The 27,080-nt window shown below is 48.5% G+C and overlaps 1 protein-coding gene across 1 annotated transcript; it reads right to left on the bottom strand.

Annotated features, from left to right (window-relative positions):
• Window positions 1–827: 827 nt before the first annotated feature.
• FAM181A (family with sequence similarity 181 member A) lies at window positions 828–2,712 on the bottom strand. The gene is made up of 2 exons (XM_042791082.1): window positions 2,654–2,712; window positions 828–2,312 (listed from the first exon to the last, which is right to left on the bottom strand). Exon 2 carries the CDS (start codon window positions 2,237–2,239, stop codon window positions 1,370–1,372), a length of 870 nt encoding a protein of 289 aa, XP_042647016.1. The 5' UTR covers window positions 2,240–2,312; window positions 2,654–2,712; the 3' UTR covers window positions 828–1,369.
• Between the last annotated feature and the right edge of the window lie 24,368 nt (window positions 2,713–27,080).

Below are 27,080 nucleotides of genomic sequence, written 5' to 3'. Positions count from 1 at the left end.
GAAAGAAGTGTTGCCTGGTTTTCCCCTTATGGAGATACCTAGCGTCACAGGGGGCTATAGCAGCCAGAGACCAAGCCAATTGAGGCCAATTTTTTTTGAATCCTGGGAGAAATTCCCATTAGTTTCAGCAAGAGCAGGTTCAGGGAGATCACAGGTGTCCGTTCTCTGGCCCTTTCCCCCCCCATAATACATCTCTCTTGACCTCGGTGATTTACTCCAATATAGCTGAATAGATAGATAGGCTTGCAATACTAAACCTTTCAGATCTCTTGTTCTGTGCCTTAGCACCACTCTCTCCATGGGTTTAAGAGAAATCTAACTTTAAAAAAATCACCTGTTAACTTTTCTAACAGCAATTTGTCAAAGTAATTGGGAAAATACCAGGCAAATCATTTGTAGCCAGTTCTTGTGATAGCATCTTAAAATCAGGCAAAAGAAAAGATGTCTGTGAGCCAGAAATCAAGGCAGGCTATGCTATACACTTTTTTCTTCTATCATATTTTATGGTTTTGTATTGAACTAATACAATTTCTCATTTGTTCTGTTGATGCAGAACAATTCCTGATGTGGAAATTAATCCTGCTTCCATTTACACCAGTTTAACGCTAGCTAATTTCCCAGCTTCAGAAGAATTACTTTTGATTTACATCACTCTGAATAGGCATAGATTTCAGCCCTCGTATCTCCCCGTCAGTTGCAAATCAAACCTGTGCCTACCCAGTGGGGCAAAAATAAACAGGATGCGTTTGCAGAATCACCAAAATAAAATTACCTCCTTTCTTCCCTCATTTTTTTTTTTCTTTTAATTCTCTCAGTATTTACATACAAGAAGAGCTTAAATCAATTCACAAGTGCGGTTTCTACATTAAATACTGTCCTTCCAGTCTCTTGCACGCAAAAGGAAGTGCCCTGAATACGTTGACTTCTCTGGAATTAAAGTACAAAAACTCTTTGAACGGGTTTAATTCATTTCATTTCGCTGCGGCTGCCGCAGGGCAACCCCAGAAAGATGTTCCCACATGGAGGAGGTCCCCTAGGTGTTACGAGCGCGGCTATGGACGGCCCGCAGCCCTGCTTGCCGCAGCTCAGACAATGCCCGCCGACGAAACGGCCCCGCTTTGCCTCCTCCTCTGTGCCACCGTCTTCGTAAGGCTTATTCCTGATTTACACCCGTGTACTGAGAGGAGAGTGGAGCCAGGGTAGCTTCCCAACAGTTACCAATTCGGTCCAGCCCGCCCACGTGCGACCACCGGCCTCCTTCCCGCCGCCGCTCCGCGCTGCCAGCAGCTCACGCCTGGCGCCCGACCGGGCGCTTCAATTCCTCCTCAGGAGCTGTCGCGTTCAGCGCCACTCCGACACGCCGCCCTGGCTAAAGGTAGCCAAAAACGTTGAAGATTGGCGGGGGAACGGCGGGCTTGGTGGGGATGGGTTTCAAAACCACGGGCCTGTAGAGTTTCTGCCCCGTGCCGTCAGCTTCCTTGCAGAAGGGCGGCACCTCTGCCGGCAGCGCGGCCACGCTCTTCCTCCACGGCCCCAGCCCCGGGAAAGGCGACGGGGGCAGCGTGCTCGGGGGCTGGTACACCCCTGGCCCAGGGCAGGGGAAGGGGCAGCAGGTCCAGGCACCCACCCGGCCCGAGAGGAGCCCGGCAGGGTCCTTCTCCCCAGCGCGCGGGGCAGGCTCAGGGGGGCTCTCCGGGCCAGCAGCGTCCGGGCTCCGTTTGCTTTTCTTCCCCTCATAGGGAGGAGGGTCTCTGGGGGCCAGGAGCCCCTCAGGGCTGGCGGGAAAGGCCCTGGCTGGCAGGCTCTGGGCCGGCCGTGGCTCTTCCCAAAAGGAGGCGGGGAGCTGCCGCTTCCTCATGGGCACCTGGTCCGGCCTGGTGGCCTCGGGATTTTGCTCCTGCAAACCCCCCTCCCCGGCGAGGCTCTCCTCCGCCTCGGCTGCCTGCAGCCCCTTCTCAGCAGCAGCCCCGCCGGGGGGGCTGGGGTCGGGTGCCTCAGGCTGGGGGCCGCGGCCCCGGTCCTCCGCCCCCCTGCGCCAGCCACACTCGGGGGGTTTGCTGGGGTGGCACCGTGGGATCCGTGAGTACTTCTGAGAAAACCGCTTGAGCTGCTTCTGCAAGTATTTTCTGTGGTCAACCGACCGGCGACAAGGAGCCGATTTATCCAGAGCCGCTTTGATGTCACTGGAGGCCAGGTTGACAAAGTTCAACAGGGTTTTCACCTCGCTGTCCGATGCCATCTCACTGGATGCGCCGTGCAGGGTTGCCCATGAAAAGTTTATAATCCCCCCCTTCGGACAAACCTTGGCAAACCTGCAAAAATGGGACGGGCAGACTTAAGAGCGCGAAGCCCCCGGTTCAGACAGCGCCAAGCGAATGGAGGGAGGGTGGAGGGGGGGGGACACGACACATGTCAAACTTCTCAGCCACGCAAACAAGTTGTCCATCAGCTTGCCTCCGGGCCGGCAAACTCCCGGCGGAGCTGCCGCGCACCTGCAGCCCACCGCCCTGCACGGCTGCCCCGGCACGCACCGGCACGGGGACTGGCTCACGATTGCCAGCCAGCCCGGTGCCTAATCTTATTAGATAGTGCTTAGAGGGAAGAAGCCGGGGCGGCCGCTCCCACCTCCCTGCAAGCAAGCGCGGACACTCACCCGGCGCGCGGCGGCTTTTCTCGCCGGTGCTGGTGGCTGCGGCGTCGCTGCGGAGAAGAGCCCCTTCCCCGCTAATCTCGTTAGGCAGGTTACACACCGCCAACCTCGGCGGAGGCGGCCAGGGCCCGCCAGTGTTTGGACGCAGTTTAGCAAGCACTTGAGCAAGCTGAATGAATATCGACTCTGGCGAGTTCGGGGCTCTCCCAGGCCAATCAGAAGCCACTTTGCCAAATACAAAGCATCCCAATCAGGCATCAGCCTCCCCTCCTCGCATTCTTTGCCATCGCAAATTGTCGCCATGGGGACAGCCACAGAAAGACAGCTAATAAATACAATAATTTCCTGGAGATTTTGACCATTCTCCCCATCCTCTTCACCTCTGCCGAGGCCTTTCTTTTTAAAAAATGACACAGTCTGAAGTGAAAATGCTGAGGATGAGTTGGGAAAGTTTAGATACCCTTTTCTCTGCACTCCCTGAAGCTGTCTGGGGGCTGATACTAGCCATGCTTCATTGGCACAGGACAATGTAATACGGGGGGACAGGGCTAGCCTACTTTTAACCGTTCCCCATCAGAGACCCCTTTTTTTTTTTTTTTTTTTTTTTTAAGAGGAGGATGATGTCAGAAAAAGGTAGGAAAGGAACAAATCTCTAAAGAGATGTGCAGATATCCATGGAAAGGGAGCTTGAGCGCTCAAGAATCTTGTCTTTATGTTTGCCCCCTCAATTGAGTTACACAAAAGCTGAATTACCCATTCAAACTACCCGGACAAAAGGATGGAGTTGGATAGTACTCTTGCATCTGTAGTCAAACAGTTAGAGACTTAAATCGAGTCGTCATGATGGAGAAAGAGTTAGACAAAGCCCATAGAATTGCCATCAGCAAACATTTTCCTGTGTCATATTAGTGGGTCTCCATGACTCCCCCTGGCCTGGGGACAATAGCACAAGTTTGCACACTCGACTACTGTCACCCTGCCAACGCTGGCAAGGAGCAGAAACAGGACAATCCTTTAAGGGGAAAGCATGCCCGCTGCAGGGAAGGTAAGAAGAGAGGGAAGAAAAGGCGTGTGAAATGCTAATTGAGCTGCTTCCTTTACTGATCCAGAGTTATGCGAGCCCTCCGCCTTCTCGCAGGCTTGTCCCTAAGGGGTGGCAATAACTTAATAGCACGGTAAAACCGAGAGCTGGAGGAAGAGGAGAGGAGAAGGGCTGCCCTCTGTGCGCGCTGGACACGCCAAAGGCCCAGAGCTGGCAGCAGTCTGTGTGCCAGCCTGGGACCCGCTGCCTCCCACAGCAGGAACAGCGCTGCTCCTGCTCTCCAGCCCGCGTCAGCCTGCGGATGGAAGGAGTGGAGAGGGGCACAGGGTGTTTGCACCCATCATCGGGGAGGTGCTGCCGGGTCTGGACCAAACACATGCCCTAGGGAAAGCAGGGACTGAAGTCGAAGCCATTTTGGAAGTAAAATCTACCTTCCTGATGTGAGGCATCAAAGGCCTCAGCACTGAGGGCTGAAAACAGCTACACTTTAAGGTTATTTTACTGTATTTCTATTACTCCAATTTTTTCTCGTAGGAGGACAAGATGCAGACTGTGCCATTATACCAAACCCTGGGCAGAGGCCTCAGGGATGACTCCTCAGCATCCCTGTACTGGTGCACTCAGTGCTGACATCCCTATTCACATCATTTCTCCCAGTCTGGCCTGAAGCACATGCACTGGTGCCCAGGCTCAGGTGTTTCAGGTCTAGGGAAACCACAGGACATCCTGCTGCAGAATGCGGTGCAGAGCCTTTGTCACCACGGTGGGCTGTAACACGGTGGCTGATTTGCCACCACAGACATGCCTCTCTTCTCCCAGTTGCTAGTTCAGAAGCAGTTCATTCCCTAGGAGATCTGGGGCAGCTAGCCCTGCCTGCACGCTCTGCCATCTGCCTCATGCCAGCATGCAAATGTCTGTGCAGTCTTCTCCTTTTGGATCTTTTGAGGGAGGGCAACTTACAGTCACCTGCTTGAGCATCTATTTTGGGATGCGCTAGCTGGGGCCTGGCCTCTCTGTGACCCGACACAGATCCTTCTGTGCAGCTGAGGCTACAGGGAGAGGTTTTGTCTAGCTCATTGAAAGAGATGCACACCAAGGGATGGCATCTCTGTTTGCAGGAACAAACTGCCTCCTGTTCTTGAGCTTTTGAACACAGCCTGGACACCACGTTGCACAGCACAGTCTCCCAGTAGAGCTAGCTGGTTGCTCAAGGGGGTGAGAGGGAGAGACATGGGACAGGTGCCTGGGAGCAAAGGATTATCTCAGGATGTTAATGAACTGTGTCCTCAGAGGCCTGGAAAGCTCATGCTGTATATTCTGAGACACTATATGCAATCAGAGGGGCTCAAGACCCTGGCCTGTGCTCTGAAGCTGAACGCTAGTGGGTCAGTTAGATTGAGGAGGGTGGATATGACTTGTCTGCTTACCAGAGGCTAAGGGAAACCTGGTCCTACAACACACCCATTGCAGAAGCCCTCTCCAAGCCCCCAGGCCCCAGCCGTGCCCGTCCCCTCCTGGAAGGATGCTTGCCCAGGATGTGGTTCCTCAGGCACCGTGTGTCAGCGGCGGAGGAGCTCCCCAAGCCTTGCTGAGCTCACTGCTCCGGCATGCCATTCCCCTGCAGCTGGGTAACGCTGCGGAGCTGGAGGGGAATGAACCGGCGAGCAGGATTTAAAAACCAGAGCAACCCACCCTTTCAAGGTCAGACTCAGGTTGAGCTGCACAGGGTTTTCTCTAAGAGGCCACCGGAGCCCTTTTGTTCCTCTCTGCTCTCACCATGTTCATCCCAATGTACATGTGAAAGGAACAATTAACAATAGGGCACTCCTCTCCGAGGATCCAATGCACTTTGAAGTGTCCACCAACCAAAGGCTCGAGAATGATACATCATTTTCCACTGTGAACGTGTCAAACTAGTACAGCAATTGAAAAAATGTCTCCACATGCCTTCCCAGCATGCAGACAGGGACCAGCTGGAGAGCCACTTCATATCCGACATGTCATCCCCTGACAGCTGTCTTCTTGGGAATTTTTGGTATGTGAAGTTTTCTAACTCCTTTTTTTAAGTAAAGCACTGGAATAAATCTGTTCACTTCAAAGTTGCAGCCAGGCCTCTCCTAAACATGCAGTATTTCCTTCAAGACTGAATAAAGGAGAGAGAAAAGAAGATTTTCTTACACAAAAATACCTGGGAAGTGTTTTTAAAGTGTCACTTATTGTAAGGGATGTCAATCTTTAACCACTTCTACACCAAAACCTCCCACAGCTTATTTCCAGGCCGAGGGGCCCATTCAGCAAAGGTATTCCAGCATCAGGCTGGCCCGGACCGTGTGAGCAGACCCCCTAACCACAGTGCACACCATTAACTGAGGTAGAGAACCCTCCACTGCAAGTGCCCTGAGCAGTTCAAAGAGCATGAACACCCAAATCACTGCAGTTATTTTAATAGTTTGTAAAGCAAAGAGCAGCTCAGCGAACAGCTGAGTGGTACAGAGATGATACAGAAGTCAGTTTTGACACTACTTTACTCAAACTTCCTTTTCCTTCCCTAAAACGGAGCTTTTTCTCCATCCTAGCCTGAGCAACACATGTTGTCACAGGGTTCATCCCACTGTCAGGATAACAGCTCTGCATATCGCATGGCACACTTTCTGGCCAGGACTGGACTGAAATCAGTCCTCAGTGGCTTCTTACCCTCCCTGATTCGGGGTGTCTCTTTGTCCCAAGTACACGCCTGTATGGTGAGCACTGTTATCCTCCATCTCTTCCCCATGGTTGTTAAAAATAGGCAGTCTCCATAAAGCAACACAAAACCTTTCAGATTTTTACTCGAAAGATAAGGCTTCTTAACAACAGTCAAAAGATTTTCTTTAGAAATTCCCTAGAGGTTTTGCTTGGAGGAGAGGAGAGGAGAGGAGAGGAGAGGAGAGGAGAGGAGAGGAGAGGAGAGGAGAGGAGAGGAGAGGAGAGGAGAGGAGAGGAGAGGAGAGGAGAGGAGAGGAGAGGAGAGGAGAGGAGAGGAGAGGAGAGGAGAGGAGAGGAGAGGAGAGGAGAGGAGAGGAGAGGAGAGGAGAGGAGAGGAGAGGAGAGGAGAGGAGAGGAGAGGAGAGGAGAGGAGAGGAGAGGAGAGGAGAGGAGAGGAGAGGAACAATTTTTCATTGTTTTGTGGAAAATTTCAACTATTTTCCCCATTTGGGTCACAATCCTGTGAGTCCTTGTTGAGCCTAATCAATATGCGCTTTATAGCAAAGTGAAAATGGGGCTCCAGGTGTTTTGAAACATGATAAGAAAATAAGCTGGAAAATTCCCAGATGGGCCACCTATGAATCATCCCTTTTCTTTGTCCATTAAGGGCATATAAAAGCAAAGATATTTCAGTTGCATGATATCCTTTCACTCACCTGCTGTTTCCTAAGCTTCTGCTCTGCCTTCACACTCAGAAAAAGCGAGGGCAAGGGTTTTGAGGCCAGCCAGGAGCCTGAGGGAAGGTGATGATGGCTCATGGTGAAACCAGAAGTATTGGCCCAAAGAGAAGTATTGGGTTGGAGGAAGACCACTAAAGCTCTTCCTCAGGGGTCCTGATTTTTGATTTCTTGTTGACAGTGACTGAAGTGGAAAGATGTTAATGATGCACTGATGGCATAAAAATGGGAGATGTTATTTAACATCATACTGCAAAAACTGTGTGATCTTAGGAGTAAACGCACTGGGAGAGGAGAGGATCGTGGTAACTCTGGTCCACACACCTCAGGCACTGATAGCAAGAGTTTCTGCCACAAGGAGAGATGTCACTGTCTGGAAACGAGAAGGTCATAGGATTAAAATGAATCCCCCTCCATCCAGTCTGACCTTTGAAGGCAAGGCACTGCTGGTGTCCAGGCCTCCAAACAGGTTGTCCTCTAGACTCAGAGCCTGGATCATGAGCCTGCTTATTTCAAGACCTGCAGTTTCATTAGAAAGGGAAAAAAAACCCTCTATGTTACCCTCATAAATATTTCTGAGGATGAAATTAATCTGTGAGAAAACTGGCACGGGCAATGCTAGCAGCGTGGCTCCCGGCCCAAGGACCTGAAGGGCATCAGGAACAGGCAAGTGGTGACCATGGTTGCAGGTCTGTGGTCCCTGCCACCGGCCCCCAAGGGGATGTGTGTGCAGTGCGTGCGCAGGGGTGCAGCCAAAGCCCTCGCCATCCCTTCCCACACCCCAGCACACAGGTGCTGCAGACAGCAGCAGGGACGTCTCATCCCGGCACTGACCCTCATGCAGCCTGGTCCTGCCCCAGAGCCGAGTCCTCTAAGCTCAGGGAGGGAAGAAGGAGGGAGTGTATGGGATTTCTCCCCGGACTCATGATGTCCAGTCATCCCCCTTTGCTACCCCCCCCCCCCCCATCTCCTTGTTGAAGCCAACACCTCTGCTCCCAGAAGATCAACCTGGCACTCCCGCCAGACGAAGCTTTGACTCTTCCCCTGCCTCTTTTTTTTTTTTTTTTTTTTTTTTTTTTTTTTCCCCTCTTGACAATCTGCTTTGACCTGAGTGACATCCTCTCATTGCTTTCAATCCCCGATTTTCTGCACTTGGGGACAGACTTTGAGCAGGCACTAAGTGCTGAGGCCGCACAGAGGCAGCAAGGGGGGGGGGGGGTTGCTGCTACCCCGCAGCCTGCCATTCAGGCAGATGGTGGAGGGGGCCGATATGAATAGCTCCTGTCAGTCTCGCAGAGCCAACTTTACAATTGTGCTACGTGTTGGACTGCACGTGACTAATGCCATTCTTCTGCAGGCTGCAGGCAGGACACAGCTGTTTCTTTAAGGAATATTTTGTTTTTCTGGGCCGTAAAAAACCACCCATGACAATATTGTATCCATGTATCCAATATTAGACTCCATAATTAGGCGAGATCAAAGCCCATTCTACCTTTCACTGCCTCTCTTTCTGGTAAATTAGACAATGTTTTAAAATGAGCCTGGTCTTGGTTTGGTCCTTCTGGAGGTTTAAATCCTGCCTTCCCACACAGCAGGTATGCACTGAGAAGCAGCACCAGGGCCAAATATAGGTTTCTTTACATAATTCTGGAGTAGTTAAGTATTTCAAGATCAGTGATGAATTCAGTACCAAAACCTACACGGAGCTTCTGTTGATGAGAAATAGTGCCGCAAAGAGGATTAGAAAACATACAGACGCGAACGTGAGCATGTGAAAAGGTGAAGACCTTCTCTTAAAAGCTGCAAAAAAAAAAAAAAAAGAAACGCACATTGAGCTCCAGACAGAGGATGAGTCTGGATCTCTAGCTTACAGTACAGAAGAGCCATGCCAGACCAGAAGGGCAGTGCTCCCCCTGCCCATGTTTTGGCCAGGCTCACAGCCCAGTTCCCTGCTCCACTCTCTTGGACGGGGCTTCTCCGCGCGGGTGTTTCTGTAGTGAAATCAGCGCCAGGCTCTTCCAGCTCGGCTGCGGCCAGAAATACACCCCTGTCACTCCAGCACTTGCCTTTCCTTACCAGGGGGGCTACCTGCGGCCGGGCAGCCCTTGCCGGTGGGACAAGGTGGTGGCAGCCCCAGGCAGCGGTGGCTTGAGCTGGCCCCCTGTGGCAAGCTTGGCCGTGGTGCCGCAGGCGGGCAGCTGTCTAGGAAGGCACCGGTGTGGGTTACACCCTAACATTTCCTTCCACCTGCCTCTCTTCTTGCATTTCCCGAGACGGCGTCTGCCCACCCGCCCTGCCGAAATCGCCCTCAGTCCAAGAGCTTAGCCTACACGCACAGGACCCTTCTTTTAGGCATTAGTTTTGCTGGAAGATGCAAAAGGTTGACATTTTCTGATTTACAAGTCATTACACCTCCATTATTCCCAGCGCTGGAGCTTTAATGGCAACGTGGAACTGTTTTGGTCAAAGAGAAGTACGGACAGCCTCTGGAAAGCAGGCTGGATAAATCGACCTGGATCCAACCATGAGGTGAGATGGCATTCAACTAAATGTGCCAAAAGAGCTCAAACAGGAAACTACTGAGGCACCAATGCAGAGTTCACACCAGTCTCCACCCCAAGGCACAAAGCTGAGTAATGTTACAGGTAGTTGTATGAATAACAGAATAAATAAAGCAAGATTTCCTCTGGACTGGAGGCAGATTTACCAGAGGAGTGCCCCAAGGGCTTATTCTGAGATCAGTGCTGTTCACCATCTCTGTATGTGGCATGTCAAAGCGGGTGAATACTGGCAAAGTTTGCAGATGATACAAAATTATTCATAATAATCAAAGCCAAAGCTGACTGTTGCAGAAGGAGCTTATAATACCAACTGACAGTGAAGTGCCAGATGAAATTCAGTATTGACAAGTGCAAAGTAAGGCACTTAGGGAAAAAATAACTCTACTTATACATCTGCAGCGACGGGCTCTAGATAGCAACACTAAGGAAAGATCTTGGGTAACTGATATTAAGGTATAAGGTTTTTGAAAGCATCACTTACTGCCTGCAACAGTCAAAAGGCAAACTGGATGTTAGGAATTGCTGAATGAGAGAGCACAATAAAATAGAACAGAAAACAGTATTCCAGCACTGAGCTAATAACTCTAGAAAAGATATAGACCAGGTAGCAAGGATGGTCAGAATTTTGGAACAATTTCTTTTTGCGGAAAGACTAAATTGGACCTTTTCAGCTTGGAAAGAAAACTACCTGAGGGGACCTGATATAAGTGTATATCATCACCAACGGCATGGAGAAGGTAAAGAGGACAAGGTTAACCTGTGTTTCTCCAATGCAAGAATTAGGGGTAACGAATTATCATACAGTAGATCTAAACCATAAGGAAGGAATTTTCCACATGATGCATTAAGCTGTGGGACTTGTTGCCAAAGTATAAATGAGTTTAAAAAAGACTTAGACAAAGTCATGCCATGTAGGACCGTTATTAAGCTGAGAAATCCACCTTCAACCTCTAGCTCAGGGACTCCTGAAGCAGTTGATTGTCAAAAGCCAGAAGAGCCTATCAGGTACAGATCACTATGTACTTCACCTGTCCTTGTGTCCTTCCTTAAATATCCACACAGGCTGTCATCTGAGGGGGGATACTGGACTAGAGAGAACTTTCATCCCATTCACTAGAGTATTTGTTATTTGAAGAAATGGGAAAATATATCCTGGGTATGATTGTGCAGTGCAAGGCAAGGAGAGGATGTACTGAAACTGTGTGAAAAACAAAGTCCCGTGTTCTTCCACCTACTATTTATGAGTTTGAGGTTTTTATGCACTCATTGCAATTTTGGTTTTATGCTCATAAAAGGAAGCCTGCAACTTATAGAGATTTACTTACGATGAATTTTTAGAAGAAAGATGAGATTGCTCTCAGGGGGAGTTAATCTTAATTCAAAGTGTCATCCATCATGAAAAAATACATTATTTTTTTGAGAAGATTTTGTTTCTGTTGCTCTTGTATTATGGTCTCAGTGGCAGCATCTTTTCTTAAACCCCAATATACAGTGCTGAGCCCATCAACACAAAAACTTCAGTGCAGTTCTGAAAACAGCCATGTGCCCGCTTACTTCTCTTCTGAAGCCTCTCTCCAATGTGGCTAAAAGTCAGGGTGGCCATTCATTTTGGTACACATGAGTGCGCATGTGCTTGCAGACGTGGAGCCCAAGAGAAAATCCAAGCCAGAGAGACATACGTAAAATTACATTCTTTTCTTGTTTGCTGGCTTGCAGACCCCATCGAGGGTTCAGATGCACAGTGTCTGCATCCAGGGCTGACTGTGGGATCTAAGGCATAAACAAAGTAGGCAGTTGTTGAGGGCAGCACACAGATGGCAGCAGCCAGATGTGGGCCTGGCGGCAGGAGCAGCCAAGCTCCGTGTTTGTGGGGCAGCACAAATTCAATTTGGCTCAACTTGCTGCCGAGTCTCGAACTGCTCTGCCTGGTTTGCAAACACAGAGGAAGCGTGTTCCTGCTGGAGCTAAAAAGCATTGAGGTGGGGCTGTTTCTGCTATCCTATTTTATTCACACAGATTTCATGACCACGCTTGAGGACACTTTTGATACGTAGACAAAAGCCAAAGATTTTGAGATTTCCCAGGAGTGAGACAAACACCCATGCTCAGCCCCATGAGCCTTCAGATATTGCAATGAAGTGTTTGGTAGGAAAACTTCGGTTGCTTTCAGCTCCAAACAGCCCAGCTTTGATAAATGCAGCAGGATTGATCTGTGCTGTGCATCCCTTAACTGAGTTATGATGTATAATCCTCCCTGGAACAGAACATTTACATTCCACTGACCTAGTTGAAAAAAATACATTAATTTTAATTTATGTAAAATTCTCCCAATAGAAGAAGAGTGAAGGGAGAGAGGTGATGTCTTATTTGTAGTCCTTGCCTTCTTGGAGCTAGAAGTGAAGCCCAACTTTTTAATCAGGATTTTTGAAAATGCTGAAGCATTTCAATGGGTGGCTTGTTCATGTGAATCCAGATACATCTTTATTACATCCCATTTTAGCTCACGGGGCCATGAATAAAAGTGTGCCATCAACCTGTCTCCTCTCCACTAAGGGGTGCCTCTCCTCCTTTGGGGACCCCAGGGCAGTGGGGCACCAGGGGCAGTTTAACAGACGAGAGAACGCAAAGGCTTCACCCAGACACCTCCATTTCAACTCCTCCTGTTGCACATCTCTGTGGAGGCTGATCCCGTAGTGTGGGGACTGGAGAACTTTGAGGGAGGAGGTTAATGGTGCATCTTCCTCCGTCAGCTAACCTGAAGAGCCCAGAGAGGATGGTTAGCCCCCAGCCCAGCCTCAGTGCTGCAGTGCCTGCAAAGGAAAAATGGCCAGCAACGTTTGTGAGAGTTGGTTGTGTAGCCCAAAATTTGGCCGTAGGGTCACTTCATCTGTCTCAGTGAACCAAACACCATAGGTACACTTACAAAAGGGACTGAGTGGAGGGTGGCTTTGTATTTCTTCTGCATGGAAAAACAGATGGAAAGATGTCTCATGTTAGAATTCCCTTTAGTAAGAATTTCTTGTGGGATCTCGACTCAGCAATGTTGGAACTCCAACAAAGTAGGAAGTACTTTGCTCCAGCAAAGTGGGAAGCTCCAGCCAGCCAGCCCTGTTTCCACATGGGAGGCTGTCAGAGCAAGGAAGTGGTAGGAGCCATCATCATTTGCTCAGCAGGCTCTTTGGTTGCTACCATTACTGTAGCCAGTGGGAAATAAAGCCAACTGAGGAGCTTTTCATACCAAAGTGGCCTAGGATCAGGTGAGCACAATGATGCCTGAGTCATGATTTTCTTCCTTTCTTAACTCTTCCATAAAGAGTAAATTTGGGGCAGGAGGTCACAGGTTTTTTTTCTCTATCCCTGGAGGCTCAAACCCAGCCTCCTTGACTTGTGCGGGCAGCCCAGCCGTGGCTGAGGGGACTCCTCTTTCCCTTCCCAAAGCAGGAGCTCTGCAAGCCTGAGCAATGCCACAGCCACCCTCAGGAGCCTGCAGGTGGCCCAAGGGAGCAGTTCAGAAACCCACTGATTTGGCAAGATATTTGGCTCCAGACTCTGCCATGAGCCCTGATCCTGTAGCAGAAACATCAAACGCAGACTCTGCTCACAGAGTGTTGCTGCACAGCACGTTGTCTCACAGAGTCCTTGACAAAAGTTGCCATGTAACACAGGAGCCAGAATGTGAGCAAGCAAGAGGGGAAAAAAACAAAAAACAAAAACAAAAACACACACCAAAAAAAAAAAAAAAAAATAAAAACCAAACAAAAAACTACCAAAAATAGAGGTATCTGCATACAGCAACTGTGTAATTCTTACATCTCCATATCATGTAGTGCCTACCCCTGCTGTTTACAGTCTTATACATTTCTCTGGTTCAAAATAACCCAAGAATAAGAAATACTTCCTTTGTAGGTACAAGTGAACATTTGTGTCTAATGGAGCTAACCCAGGGATGAATTTAATTACTAATGTGTAAGGACTAGAGCTACCATGCTTCCAGGAGGCCACTGTCCACCTGACATGATATTTTTTATTGGTTGCTGGTATCTTTAGCTCACAGTAAAGCTCATTTCAGATAGAAAGTACTGTAGATGTTTTGCTCGTTACCTATGGAAGTGTGATGATGTGTTCTCAGTAAGGCTCTGAATGTGCTTATCTCCAGCTGTTTAAAGACATATTGCTGAAGAAGGGCAATCCCTACACTAGACTGCAGCTGCTCAGAGAGATACAGTATCATCAAATGCAGACAGTGATTTGTGACCATCGAGAAATTTTTCTTTTTTTTTTTTTTTTTCCCAGCCACAAATCAGTCATTTTGCACTCTACCTTATGCAACATGAAAAACCTATTCTGGAAAGTAACCTTTCCCTGTTTTCTAATAAATGAACAGGAACATCAGGGGTACAGTATCAGGCAGGTATAAATAATGAAAGGCAAGGAAAGCAAAAGGAATACTGTCTACAAAAAGAAGTATCCCATCAGGTCCCAGAACATTTTCAAAGATTTATTTGGTAATGAAACCAGCAATATTAATTTCAAACATTAGAACCCAATTGTCAGCTTCTCAGGCCTAGATAACTCACAAGCTGTCAGCTCTCCTTCCAAACACATATACATCCTCACAAACTTCTCTTTTTCTGCAGCTGGACTTTGGCAGAGTCTTAAAACAAATGTTTCAAGAGAGAGAAAAATGGCTACGCAATGATACAGCTTTCACTAAAAAGATAGAAAAAAGAAATACCAATGAAACAATGTGCATCTCTGTGCAATTTAAGATTTGGAGTACCATAAGAGAGGGAATTTTATCAACCATTCTTCCAGATATGGAAGTGTTGAGAAGAGACCAGAGTTGATGACTGGCATGGGTAGTCAGGGTTTAGTGCAAGCAGTCTTCAGGTGGAAATATTCTTACAGCAGAATCTTTATTTTCCCTGGAATTTCTCATGATCTTCAGGAATTTGATTCGCTCATAGTTTCTCGGGAGTTGCTCATATTAACCTGGTTTGTTTTCAGAATCAGCAACCTGTTAAAGACTGCCGTTCTGCGGTGTCACTCGGAGGGCAAAGCTGACAAAAGGATTTCTGACAGAGAAGATTGTTCCAAGATTCTGAACGCACCGGGTATTTTGTGCAATCTAGCGGCCATCACATTCACGTGCTTGCTAAGGAAAGCAGAGCAGATACACGAGTGTCCCACCTCCGTCACCGGGTATGATTGTGTCAAATAGGAGTGGCCCCCTGTGCCACAACCCTGGCTCAGACCCTGTTTCTGTGCAGGGTCACTACCAGTGCAAGCTACACAGCGGACCAAACTGGAGGTGCTGCTAAATGTGTTTTGAGGGAAGAAGTGATAGATCTATCAAGAGTCGAGCACGGCTTATTATATCAGCTGGACTGGGCTGGTGTGATCCCAAAACATCTAGGAACCATTTTTGTTGCTCAACTGTTGCGTGCCACCCTTGAATTACTGGTTGAATACTATCAGGGGTTACTGTTGGTTGAATACTATCAAGGGTTGCTGGCATGGTAGCCTCACTGGCTTGATGCAGATACATTAGCCCCTCCTGTCTCTTCTTGCTATTCCTTCAGTTCATATTTATGCAAGCACACTGGTCAGAAACTCCTTGAGACTTAAATAAAGCTCCTTTTCTTTCTAAGAATTAGTCGTTAACTATCCAGTTATGATTTCCTGGACCACTGAGGTAACCCAAGTTCCAGCTAATGGGTTAATTCATTTTATGTCAGTTCAGCTGTGTCACATTGTGTCATTTGTGTTTCTCGATTGGGTGAATGAAACCTTTAAAATGGGATGTAGCAAGTAATGAATACCCTGTTCATACAGTAGAGTAATTCTTGGTTTTGTGTGTGACTGACTATGCAAACAAGATTACATCCAGGCCAGTGCAGCCAGCCACCGCGGGGTGAATGCAGCACGCCAGCTGCACAGGGAATAAGTGGAGTTTGAAAATGTCATTGCAGACCTGGTCCAAATGCTCTGAATGACACATCCTCCTTTTACAAAGCTTTTGTAGGAAAAAAAAAAAATTAACTGGCCCTACAAAATGATCAGCACTATTATCTGGGTTTTTTTATTTAACAGTGACTTTTTAAAACCTTTTAAACACCTATTGTCACCACTGGACTGAGTCTAATTGTGTTATCTGAATGCCTTTCCCACAAATAGCTGTTACCAAAAAATGAGTAAAACTAAAGAAAAACACAGTAAAACAATTTTAAATTGAACAAACTGAACAAATGAAAATTAAAAAAAAAAAAAAAAAAAGTAGTTTGGGTTTTTTTCTACAATTGCTTTTGTATTTTAATGCACAAGCACGCCCATCAACCACTCAGCATTATTTTTGCAACTGTGGTACACAGAAGCCTTAACATACCAGGGCCTCATTGTCCTTTGCTTTAGTCTTCTCTACAGACTAAGCTTCAGTCATGAAAATCTATTTCTCCAACAATTATAAAGGATGAGGGGAGGGGAATTTTCTAGAAATATTTGAAAAAAGGAACTAGTGTATGGATCAGGAACATGGATGAATCCAGCAGGGTTCAGGGGCGTTTCCCAAATATTTACGAATGCTCTTTGCAGGGTGCAGGCAGCCCTAATCACCAGTACAAAAGCCGTATCAGCCTGGTGTTTAGTAACTGTGGTGCACGTTGAGTCTGAATGCTTGTTGGCGCTGGAGAGATTGCTCGGTAGTGGGAATATTGATTTTCAGGCAGAAGATTTAGATAATCCATTTCCAGGAAGGCTTGTACAGAAAATAAGTTCTGATTGCTGTATATCTATCTGACATGAAAGGAGGCTGCACTTTGTTTGGTTGCATCTGCATTTTACACATCAGAAGTTGAATAGCTTTCCCTTAAGAACGGCCATTTGACAGCCTTCACACTGTTCTGCTTCAGGCAGATGGAAGCAAGGCAGAGGGTGTAGAAATTAATTTTGCTGGTGCAGCTGATGCAGTTGGAAAAAGCAGGTAAGCTTTTGAACACACAGATCATCCTTGAGGTCTGGAACAGACACCAAGCTTCAAGCTGAGTTTCGTTTAGTTATGATAATTGATTAAACAATGGCGCTGACTGATTACATGCGAAGGCTGGTTGGTACCCATGGAGCAGGTGAATGGAGCAAGAGGAGACACGATGAAGTCCTGCAGCCCAGGAAGAAACAGCTAACCCTGGAGCAGCTTTGTGAGGGGAAGAGGGATGATTATTGTATACCACAAAACTGAGGCATTTGCTGATTTGGTAATACCCAGCCTCCAGCAGAGCTGTGATTTTTTTTTTTAGGTAGGTGAGCTAACCTGTTGAGTACACATTATCTGCCAGTGACAAGGAAAATGGAACAGATCCTTCACAGGGCTATATCAAGAAGATTATATTAAGTGCATCTGGTCAATGAAACACATCCAAGCTTCTCTGACATGTCTCTCAAATGCTGAAATGTTTATTCAAAACGAGATTGTGGGGAAGAATGAAAGACCAGCAGGAATATATGTGGTTAATACTGATTCAGTTAGGAGCTTGCTCTAAAGCTAAACACAATAAGCTTCCAGTGAGTTCAGCTATCTGTCTCTGTGTCCCTGGCTCTTCAGTGCTCCTGCCCATTAGCGAGTGTCTTAGTTTGGGGTGAGTTGCTAGAAAGGCTTGAACTGCTCTGGGTCAGTGCTCCAGCTCCCTCCTCCTGATCCTCCTCTGCCCTCCTGCTCCAGGACTGCTTTCTCTATGGGTCCTTCTTCTCTTTGTATTTTCCTCCGTCATAGACTGATATTATTTCTATCATCATATTGCTAACAGCTCTTATTTAGAGAAGAGGAAAGTAGGATCTCTCACCCGTATGTTTATCTTGCTAATGGGAATTATCTGAATAGAAAATGAGGACAAGCAACACTCATTTACCATGAAAAAAGCAAGCTGGAGAGTGTCAGAGAGATGCAGTGAATGAACTCCTCTTGCTAATGGCTGACTGGCCTTGTTATTAATATAGATATAATAATGTTAAGCTTCGCTATTAAGTCAGCAGACCGGAGCTATTGGTTACACTTCATTTCTAAGAAACAAGCTCATTTTTCAATTACACTGTAATTCACAGTGTCTTTAAGTGCCTGGAAAATGCAAGAAGTCCAAGAACATCTCACTGAGGATGCTGCAGAGTTTCACTGAAACAAAAAACTCGGTAGAGAAAGACCACATTTGCTGGCTTGTGATTCACTTCTTCTTTGTTGACAGATGAAAGGAAGAAAGTGATTACACCCATTCAGATTGGGAACCTAAGTTCGTAACAGTTAAAACTGAAAGTCAGAGAATATCATCCTGAGGACATGATTAAAGCTGTCTGCTTAAAACCCTCTGCCAGGGCCCTCCAAACACTGAGTTACCCGGGTGTGCTCAGCAGTCACATACTGGTACGCAGCTGCAATTTTGGAGTGCTTGGTGGGGTGAGGTGGAAGGTGTTAGAGCATCTTTTTTTTCTCTTCCTATGCCTCTGTGCCCTTGGTGCAAGCACTGGGTCTGCTTTCAGTCCCCACCGATTGCTGGGGCAGAGACCCTCTGGAGTCCATCCTGGAACTGCTGGGCACCCAGGGGGAGCAGGGCAGCAGTGCCCTCACGTCCCTCGAGTTTCTGGGTGCGCTGGGGAATGCTGCACCCCAAGGATTCTCTTGGACAGTGATGGAAGTGCCACGCAGCCCATGCTGTTTGCGTCTGGGTCGCTATACACGCGCGCACTGTACCTATCTGAGCACCCTGCCTTGCCCAGGTCTCAGCAGTGCTCTTGCCTTCCCCGGCTGCGCACGCGGCCGCGGGGGGCTGGCTTTCAGGTACGGTCAGTCTCACGAGGCCCCCTTTCAGGAGGCAAGCAGTCTTCTTCCCTCTTGGCGTCCTTGTTTTCAATTTAGCGATGTTTTGACGTCCAGGAGTCCCAGGGGATGCTGTATCCTCTCGGTTGGAAATCTTGTGCAAAGGAGGTGGTTAACGGTTGCCCAGGAGGGTGAAGGATGACAGCAGAGGGAACACTTGGCTCCGACTGTAATGGTGGTTGGCAGGAGGAGAGCATTTCCCTTGCCAGCATCCTCCCTTTGCCATTGCTTGGGGGCACCAGACCACACACGAGGCCTTGCTGGGCCTCCTCAGAACTCTTGGATATGGGTATTACCAGGGTGTTAAGGGATGCCCTCCTCTCACTATTACTGGCAGAGGAGCCTGGCCCAGATCCTCACAGCCACTGCCTTACCCTTATTTAATTTCAGTAGCAGTAGCTTCCCACGTACCTTTCCTTTTTTTCTCTCAGTTGAAACCTGGGCCACGTTAAACTGCTGCAAACCTCTTAAGGTGCCTTTGGGGTCCCAGCATCTAGAGCAACCCCCAGAAAGGGCTTCTGCCTGCCTCTCCCGACCCTTGAAATGACAGTTCACCTCTCCCTCATGCAACAAAAGAGATGTCCCATCCTGCTGCCCTTTGGCTACTTTGAGAACCTTCATCTGGCAGAGCTAAAACACTTGTAAAGGTGTCCTGGTCAGGGGTTGCCATATTATCGAAGAGGTGATCCCTGTTGCTGCCTGGTTATGCGTTATCTAGTTCAAGCCAGCATAAGGTAAAACACAAATAGAATAATTTAACCATAACTTCAAAATACACAACAAATTTACATTGTTTGCAGAAGACGCAGGAGAAGAAGATAAAGTTATTTTCCTACCTAAATTAATTATGCTAATAGCAAACCAAGGGGGTCTCTTTCTCTAGTATCAATTTAGAGATATCAATCAATCTCTAATACCAATTGTCCTGGCAAGTTGGCCTTAAGGGACGGTACCCCCAGGCTGCCTCCTGGCTGATCCCGAGCCCTTTGCCACCCGTGCCCGCCAGCTGTTTGGCCACGGTGCAGCCAGCGGCCGAATGCACAGCAAGGGCAGCTGCTCTGCAGCCCAAACAGGAACATTTCCAAGGCAACTTACAGGTTTCCACAACTCGGCATTTACATTTTAACACCCGGGGCTCTTAGAAATATTGCAGGTCAAGCACGGTAGCTCGAAGTGACAGAAACAGGGCAGCGCCCCTCTCTACCAGGGCTTGCACCAGCGCTGCAGCGTGGCCTCAGCCCAATGTGGCAGGGATTTGTGGCTGCCCGTTACCTCTCCCCAGTCTCAGTTTGGGCCAGGGGAGGCTGCTCAGATGTGGAGCCCAGGGTGCTTTAGATCAGGAGAGCTAATGATCTCCAAGCTCTCCCTGCTGCGCACATTGCATTTAGATTTCCCATTTGGAATCCATGTGGATTTGGGTTTTCTTTCTGCGCAGCTTCAGGCAACAGCATTGGAGCAGGACAAGCTCTTGGCTGGACACAGGCTGGCTCCAGTGCTAGACCCCACACCTGGCTGCCATGGACCTGCCAAGATCCTAGCCCATGCTAGACTTTTTTTGGGGGGGGGAAGCAGGGGGGAGGGGGGTTGAAAAACTGCTCACACTTCACACGTGGGGAGCAGCTGTTCACCCACATGAAATTCAGATCACCGTAATGCTGAGGAAATCAGGGAGACCTGCTTGGCTGCCTTGGGCTGAGCAAGGGACAGATAGTCAGGCAAACGAAAGCTTCCTCTGGGCACAACTGAATGCTGCACCTACTCTTTGCAAGATGTAAAACAATACTAATAATACAACTAATGAGAGAGACAGTGTGTGTTTTCTCTTGCTGAGGCAGATCCACCCATTTTTCTGCTTGTGAGGTCTCCTGCGTGACTGCACATTGCCTGCTCCTCCAAGACACACACTAGCCCCTGAGAGGGGAGAAGTTGCTTTTGCCTCCTAGCCAGGAAACAACGAAGATCTATTCTCTAGTTCCCACTGGGATAAACCCTCTTCTGAGAGTCTATTAAAGGTGCTGAGCAATAGGGAATAAGCCCCCTTGGAAACAGAGAATGGCCCCGTGGTTGCAGGGAAAGAGTGAGCTCTGGTGATGGAGCCATGCCGCTCTGTGGAACATCCCAGCACTCAGAGTCCGAGAAGCAGAAAGCAATCACCTTGTCTCTAATTCCCTTCTTCTGAGTCTTCTCAGTCCCGCCCCAGGTGCACAAGTAGGCTTTATCCATATACTTATCCTTATCTTTGCAAGGCAACCAAGTCCTTTCTAAAGCTAAAGCCGTGGTTACTCCCCTACAACACAGGAGGAAGAGACTGAACTTTGAGAAACTATTGGACAAGCCGCAAGTTTAAACCTGAAGTTGATCCAGTTGCACAGCGTATCCATCTAGTACTTATTCTTTGCAAACAGCTGCTCCCAGTGTAAAAATTAAATATCTGCTCTACACTATTTGGGAGACCTAAGTGGTGGATCTTCATAAACCCTTGGCCGCCGATCAAAAGCAGTTCAGTTCCTCTCTGACTCTTTCTCGCTTGCTTTGTGTTGCTCCAGTGAGACAGCTCAGCTCCTGCCAGCACAGCAGTAGTGATTTACTGCTCGCTTGGTGGGTAGCCACGGGGCCCAAGGTATGTCCCTTATTCCCCCCATCTCTTGATCCTTCATCTCCAGTGACTTGCACTGCACTGCAGACATCAGCACTGGTGTCCAGCTCAGTGGGACTTACGGTCCCAGGCGGTGGGGGCTGTTGGTAACCCCCTTTCATCTGGGCCTGTGGGGGTGTCTGTGGTAACACTGAGCACCTCTGGCAAAGCACTGGCTGTAGAGAACAGCCAGCGACATTTCACCTTCCTGATTAGGAAGAAGCCGCCTTTTGAATTTGAGAGTGACTGATATTCATGACCTTTTCCTCTTAGAAGTGAAGGATTGTCTTTAAAACACACTCTGCCTGCGTCTGGGGATGAGCAGCAAGCTGAGCTGCTCTTGAAAACAGGACTTGAAAAGGACTTCTCTTCCCAGGGTCTTGGTCTGGGATCAAGAACTTACCCCGCGAAGGGAAGGGAGCTGGGGATTTGCTCAGTCAGGGTCAGGGATAACACATGAGGGATCACGGGTGGGCAGTTGTGTTTTCAATCTTGCACGGCTGCACTCCACAGCCCAGGCTGGTGACCGCAGGAGGGGTGGCTGGCTGGAGGACACCTGCCAGAACCTGGGTGCAGGTCCCCCCCATAGCACCGCAGGGCAGGACCTGCCCCGGTGACAGCCAGGTGACAATAAGCATGCAGCTTGTTGTCCTCCCCAGTGTGTCTTCTGCGGGGAGGACAACATTTCTGGTGGGAAATGTTTCACCCCCCAGGAGGGTTTGAGAGCTAATGCCGCCACCAGCTTGTCCCACTAAGGGACTGAAGCCCCCACAGCTGCCACGAGGGTTTGGAAAGCTGAAGCCACGTTTTGCAGAGCCACCAAACCGTTGCAGTCTACAACCTGAGGCCCTGCATGAGGAGAAACCCCTGTGCTCGGCGAGGGTGATGAAAATGCTTCCTTAGCACAGATGAAAAATTAGATGTAGAGCTAAGTTATCTCCGTGCACAAACTTATAAAGACAACACACACAGCTGAGCGAGGGTGTGGAGATGTTTTAATCACAGCTACAGGGCTCTTTCTTAGTTTCCTACAAAGCTGTATGTAAACAAATATCTGACAGACTGGGGTCTGATTCTGGTTCCTTGTAGGAAATAACAATGCCAGGAGTGTTGCCTGCAGCCTTATCAAAATTACAGCAAGATACAATTCTCTATTAAATGATTAAAATAAAATAAAAAATAAAGCCAAGGAGTCAGAGATGATCATAGCAGTCTTATGATCATAGTGAATCTTTTAAGATTCAGAATTATGATGCTGTAGAAAGGTTATTATTTTCTGTACAACATAAGAGTATCTGCTCATTTCTACAGCATTATTATAATCATTATCACTAGTAATGCTTGAACCAAGGCAGAGTTTGCTTCCTGTCTACAAAGTGGAGGGGAAGTCCTGAGAATTGCAAACCCATAGCTGTGAGATAAATGAGGCTGAAGATATTTTTACAGCTTTTGGCTTCTTTTAGTGTACCTCCTTTTGCGTGAATGCTCTTTTCAAGCTGGAGCTCTGCAGCTGGAAGTAAGCACTGGGAAAAATCCAAGGAAACTTTCTCAAATATGTGCATTAGCAACGAGTCTTGAGGCTCATCTGGGGCTGTTGTACCTACTTAGGCAGTGTTTGAAGAGCTTTCTGATCATAATGAATTCATGCACCCTACTTCATTTAAATACCCAGAGATTCCATTCTTCTGTGCATAATACGGAGCTCTCCTATTTCATTTTGCACGTCAAACGGGAAGGTATTTGGCATCAGTCTGACCCCATTCACGCTGCCATTAGGAGAGAATAAAAACTCCCACCTCAGTGAGCTCATGGAGGGGTGACACCTCCGGGATGGACTGCTTGGTGCAGCGAGCAGCACCCAAGGGATCAATCCAGGGACCCTGGTGTCCAGCCAGGCTGCGGGGGAGCAGAGCAGAGGGGCAGCACATTGGTTCTGCCTGCCAGCCCCCCACCCCGGTCTGTGCCGCAGCTCCCCAAGGGTCCCAGCCCTGTGGCAGGGCAGGGGGCTTTCCGAGTTGTCTCTCTCACTCCCTTCATTCATCCATCCGTCCCCCAACCTTACACAAACAGAAGAAGGGATGACAGACTGTGTAGTGCAGATAATATAGATAATATAAGGGGTTTTCAGAAGACGGGGGGTGGGAGGAGGACTTCTGCAAGCATGGGTGAGGGGGGGTGTATTGACAGGCACGTCAGGTGCTGAGATTCAGAGCAAAAAATGGCTCTTACTTCTGAACAGCCTCCCATCTGGCTACTTTTTAATGTAAATAAGTCTTTCATCTCCATCACCTCCTTGTCCCAGCGGTGGACCTTAACATGTGCCCGTACAGCTTTTGGGCACACACTGCTCTATGGCTTACATGGCAAGAAAATTGTCCCTGCCTGTGCAGGAGTCTTACGTGAAGGCAGACACACTATATACACATTCTGTGCTTGCTCATACCTAGATCTAAGCTTTTTAGCTCCCTTTAGCTAATACAAGGACACCTCCACAAGCATGGGGTGATGGGCACTCCTGTCTCGAGACACAGGGCTCTATGGGATATAAGTTTCTTGTAATGCTAGTGGCAGGGGCTTGGTTTGGTGCAAGAAGCTCTGACCACTAGTTATACGACCCCAGAGAACTTCCCCCCCTCCCTTTACATCTGAACCTGGCCCAATCCAGACCTCTCCCCATTAGGGAAAGTACCAGAAAAAAAAAAAAAAAAAAAAAAAAAAAGAAAAGAAGAAATAAACCCAAGGAGAAGAGATGCGTGGTCCAGAGAAGTTGCAGGGGGCCATGGTGTAGAGCAGAGAGCTGTCTGCAGGTGCAGAATGAGGCCTGGATTGGCCTAATGCTGCTCCCATCCCCAGCAGGGATTGGTGGGTTTGATGGCACCTAGCCCACCCTCGGTCCCAAGCGCCAAGATCCCTGCCTTCAAAATTTTATTTGATGCTTAAAGTGCCCCTCCTTAGAACTTACTGCTGTGATGACTCATTATTGCCTCTTCACATCTGCTGTGGCTGCTCCAGTAGGCCAGCACACCCCGGCTCATGGCCATCTCCTCTCCAGGACCCCGTCTCCAGCATGCTAGCCCTCCTCCTGCCTCAGCCAGGCTTGCCAGTCGCTGGTCTGGGGTCACAAGCTCTGTTCTTGGGTGTTTCAGAAAAGGGAAAAGGGGGAAAGCCTGCTGCAGGCTGTGCCAGAGGTACCTGAGCGGGTCCAGCAGGCAACTTACCGGCTTTTTGTGTCCCTCTCTGTGCAGCAGCTAATCCACAATGGGAATGAAGCGGCTGTGGGTGATGGAGGGCTGACAGTACTGCCCTCTCCCGTGTCGGGGGGATGGTGGATGGTGAACTGGGTGGAAGAGGTGGCTCTAGAGCAGCATCAGCAGGGCCCACGCACACTGCTGTCTGCAAGACCGCTTCCAATCACGTACGGCCCGTGGCTGTTTTGCAAGGGTAAGCGCAATGGATGCAGCCTGGCGCATGAATCACAGAATATGCCTTCCCGTGTAATTTTGTCAGCCGTAAATCATGAGTCACAACCAGGTGTGCCAAGTACTGAGTCCTGTGCGAGCCCACAGACAGCATCCACACCTGGAAGACCCGGGCTTTGAAGCATTTTGAACACAAGCTCTAAGCCACATTGACCATAGCTTGGTCTTTTACCCTCGGCAACCTGCTCGAAGAGGTCATCTCAAGCACAGCAGATCTCCCTCCCTACATGTGCCCTATGGCTCTTCTTTTGACCTAGCAGTATTTAAGCCTTCCCAGTGGCTTTCGACACCTTTTTTCCCATCACCAGGATGAAGGATGGGAAGAAGGGAGTGCTATTGTCCTATTCATTAAGCAAAACAAGCGCATCTCAGACTTGGGCACTAAAGTCAGCATGCACTTCAGGTGCCACTATCTCTCTCGCAGGTGGATGGACCCAGATGAAGTCTTGCCCGTGCAGTTGAGGCTGATGCCTGCCCTGTGATGTGGAGGGGGAACGAGACCAGTAGATCTCCTGTGGCAGCAGCCCTGGGAGCTGGCAAAGCAGCAGCAAAACTGGCTTGCACAGAGGTCTAGGGGGTGGCAAGCTTGCCCTAGCAAGCTGGTTAAAGCCACTGTGGGTACTCCTACACTGCAGGGCAGGTATGCCAGCATTCTTCAACCTCTTTTGAAAGTGTAGTGGTGTCAGCTTGCCCCTCAGTCCATGCTCTGGTTGCCTCCTATCTGAAGGAGAAAGCCCTTTCAAAATCACCCGTTCCCCTCCCTGCCACTGCCCCTCGCACATAATTAAATAATAATGGATTAATGGAATATGGCATCATGGTAAGTGCTTAAAAGATTTATCGTGGTAATTTATTTAAATGATTTATGTGGAAAAAACAAGACATGCCACAACACCTCTGAGACAGCTCCTGGGGAGTGGCTGTTGCTGGCTAACACTGATTCTGGGAGCCAACGTACTCATTCACGCCTTGTACTTCACATCTCAGTGGGAGGGTGATTACCCCTGATAACAGTACCCCTTGTCAGGGATCTTAAGCGTTTCTGCTTGAACAAATATAAAGATGCATGGAATAATTTAAAAAGCACAGTGCATGGGAACAACATGGGAAAGAATTATTCCAACAGTGCTCAACACTGCAAAGTGAAATGGCAAAAAAAGAACGAAACCCCGGAAAGAGATTTTCCCAAAGTAAAACCAAAGCATATTTAGGGACTTTAGAATAAAAACTTGGGGGAGAGGGAGCCTGATTAATCTGCTGGAATAGTCAGACACTAGACATTACCCCATTAAAGGTTTCAGAAACTCTGACTGAGAGCAGATGCAGAAAGGACATTTTTGTTCCATAAAACAGTGGTGAGCCATTCTACAAAAACAAACAACCAATTTAAAAGATCACCGTTGCCTCTAGAGCTGCCTGGTTTATCCATTTGCAGAGAAATATTGCCAGTTAAACAGGACTGCAGTGCACTAAAGGCTGTCTTATCCCATTTTTGAAGTCCTTCGTTGGGAAGCCATCCATTCCTCCCTGGACTCAGGGTGATGACCCTGCGTGTCACAACAGTTTGCAGCCTTGGACTCCAATCCCCACCACCTTCAGCTTTACTGAAAATGCCTTCGCAATGCCAACGACGTGAGATGTGCACCCATATGATTTCCTTGTCTACATGCATGGGGCTAAGGGGACTTTGAGAGCTGTCCTCCTGCCAGTCGTGAGCTGCCCAGCCGGAGTCAGTGTCCGGCAATTCTGCCTTGCAGAGATTGGGTGCAGGAGCTCATTGCGGCGGGGTGGCTCGCCTGGACCTGCACAGGGAGGGAGCGAAGGGCAGAGCTCGGGGTCAGGCTGCTCACCTCACACCCAGGGCACTGGGGAGCTCTGCCACCCACCCGCAGCTCCTCGTGTGAGCAACCACGCTTCCAGCCTGGTTGTGGCGACACCTCAAACACCACGCTTTGGGCAGAGCTTGCTCAGCTCTACACGTACATGTTTTCCACCCTCGTTTCGTGAAGTCACTGAGTAAATTAAGACCTTCAGCAGGTGGCTGTGAGTTGGTTAGGACCTTGAGCACGTGCTCTTATAGTAGAAAAGGGACAGACAAGAGACACTCCTGCCTGCATGAGGTACTGTGCATCCCCAGTGACCCTCTTTCCAGAGCACCAGTTGCCCAGCTGCCGGCACGCAACAAGTTGAGCAATGAAGCAGAAGGGAGCGTTCAGCCTTGCTTTGTGTTTGCAGTCAGAGGCAGCTAGTAGAGCTGGAGGACGAGTCAGAGGTCTTCCAAGTATTCAAAATTACAATATTAAACTTAACTATTAAAAATACTTATTAAGTATTTTCAAGATTAAAGGGAAAGTTGTTTTCCTGTGGGGACCACAAGGCCCGTTAAGCACCACAGAGGGCACAAGCATCTCCAGTAAATCAGCAGATGCAA

Source organism: Tyto alba, unplaced genomic scaffold (genome assembly GCF_018691265.1).
Source record: "Tyto alba isolate M040663 unplaced genomic scaffold, T.alba_DEE_v4.0 Super-Scaffold_18, whole genome shotgun sequence".
NCBI classification, from domain to species: Eukaryota; Metazoa; Chordata; class Aves; order Strigiformes; family Tytonidae; genus Tyto; species Tyto alba.
This window is presented reverse-complemented; position numbering and strand designations above follow the sequence as displayed.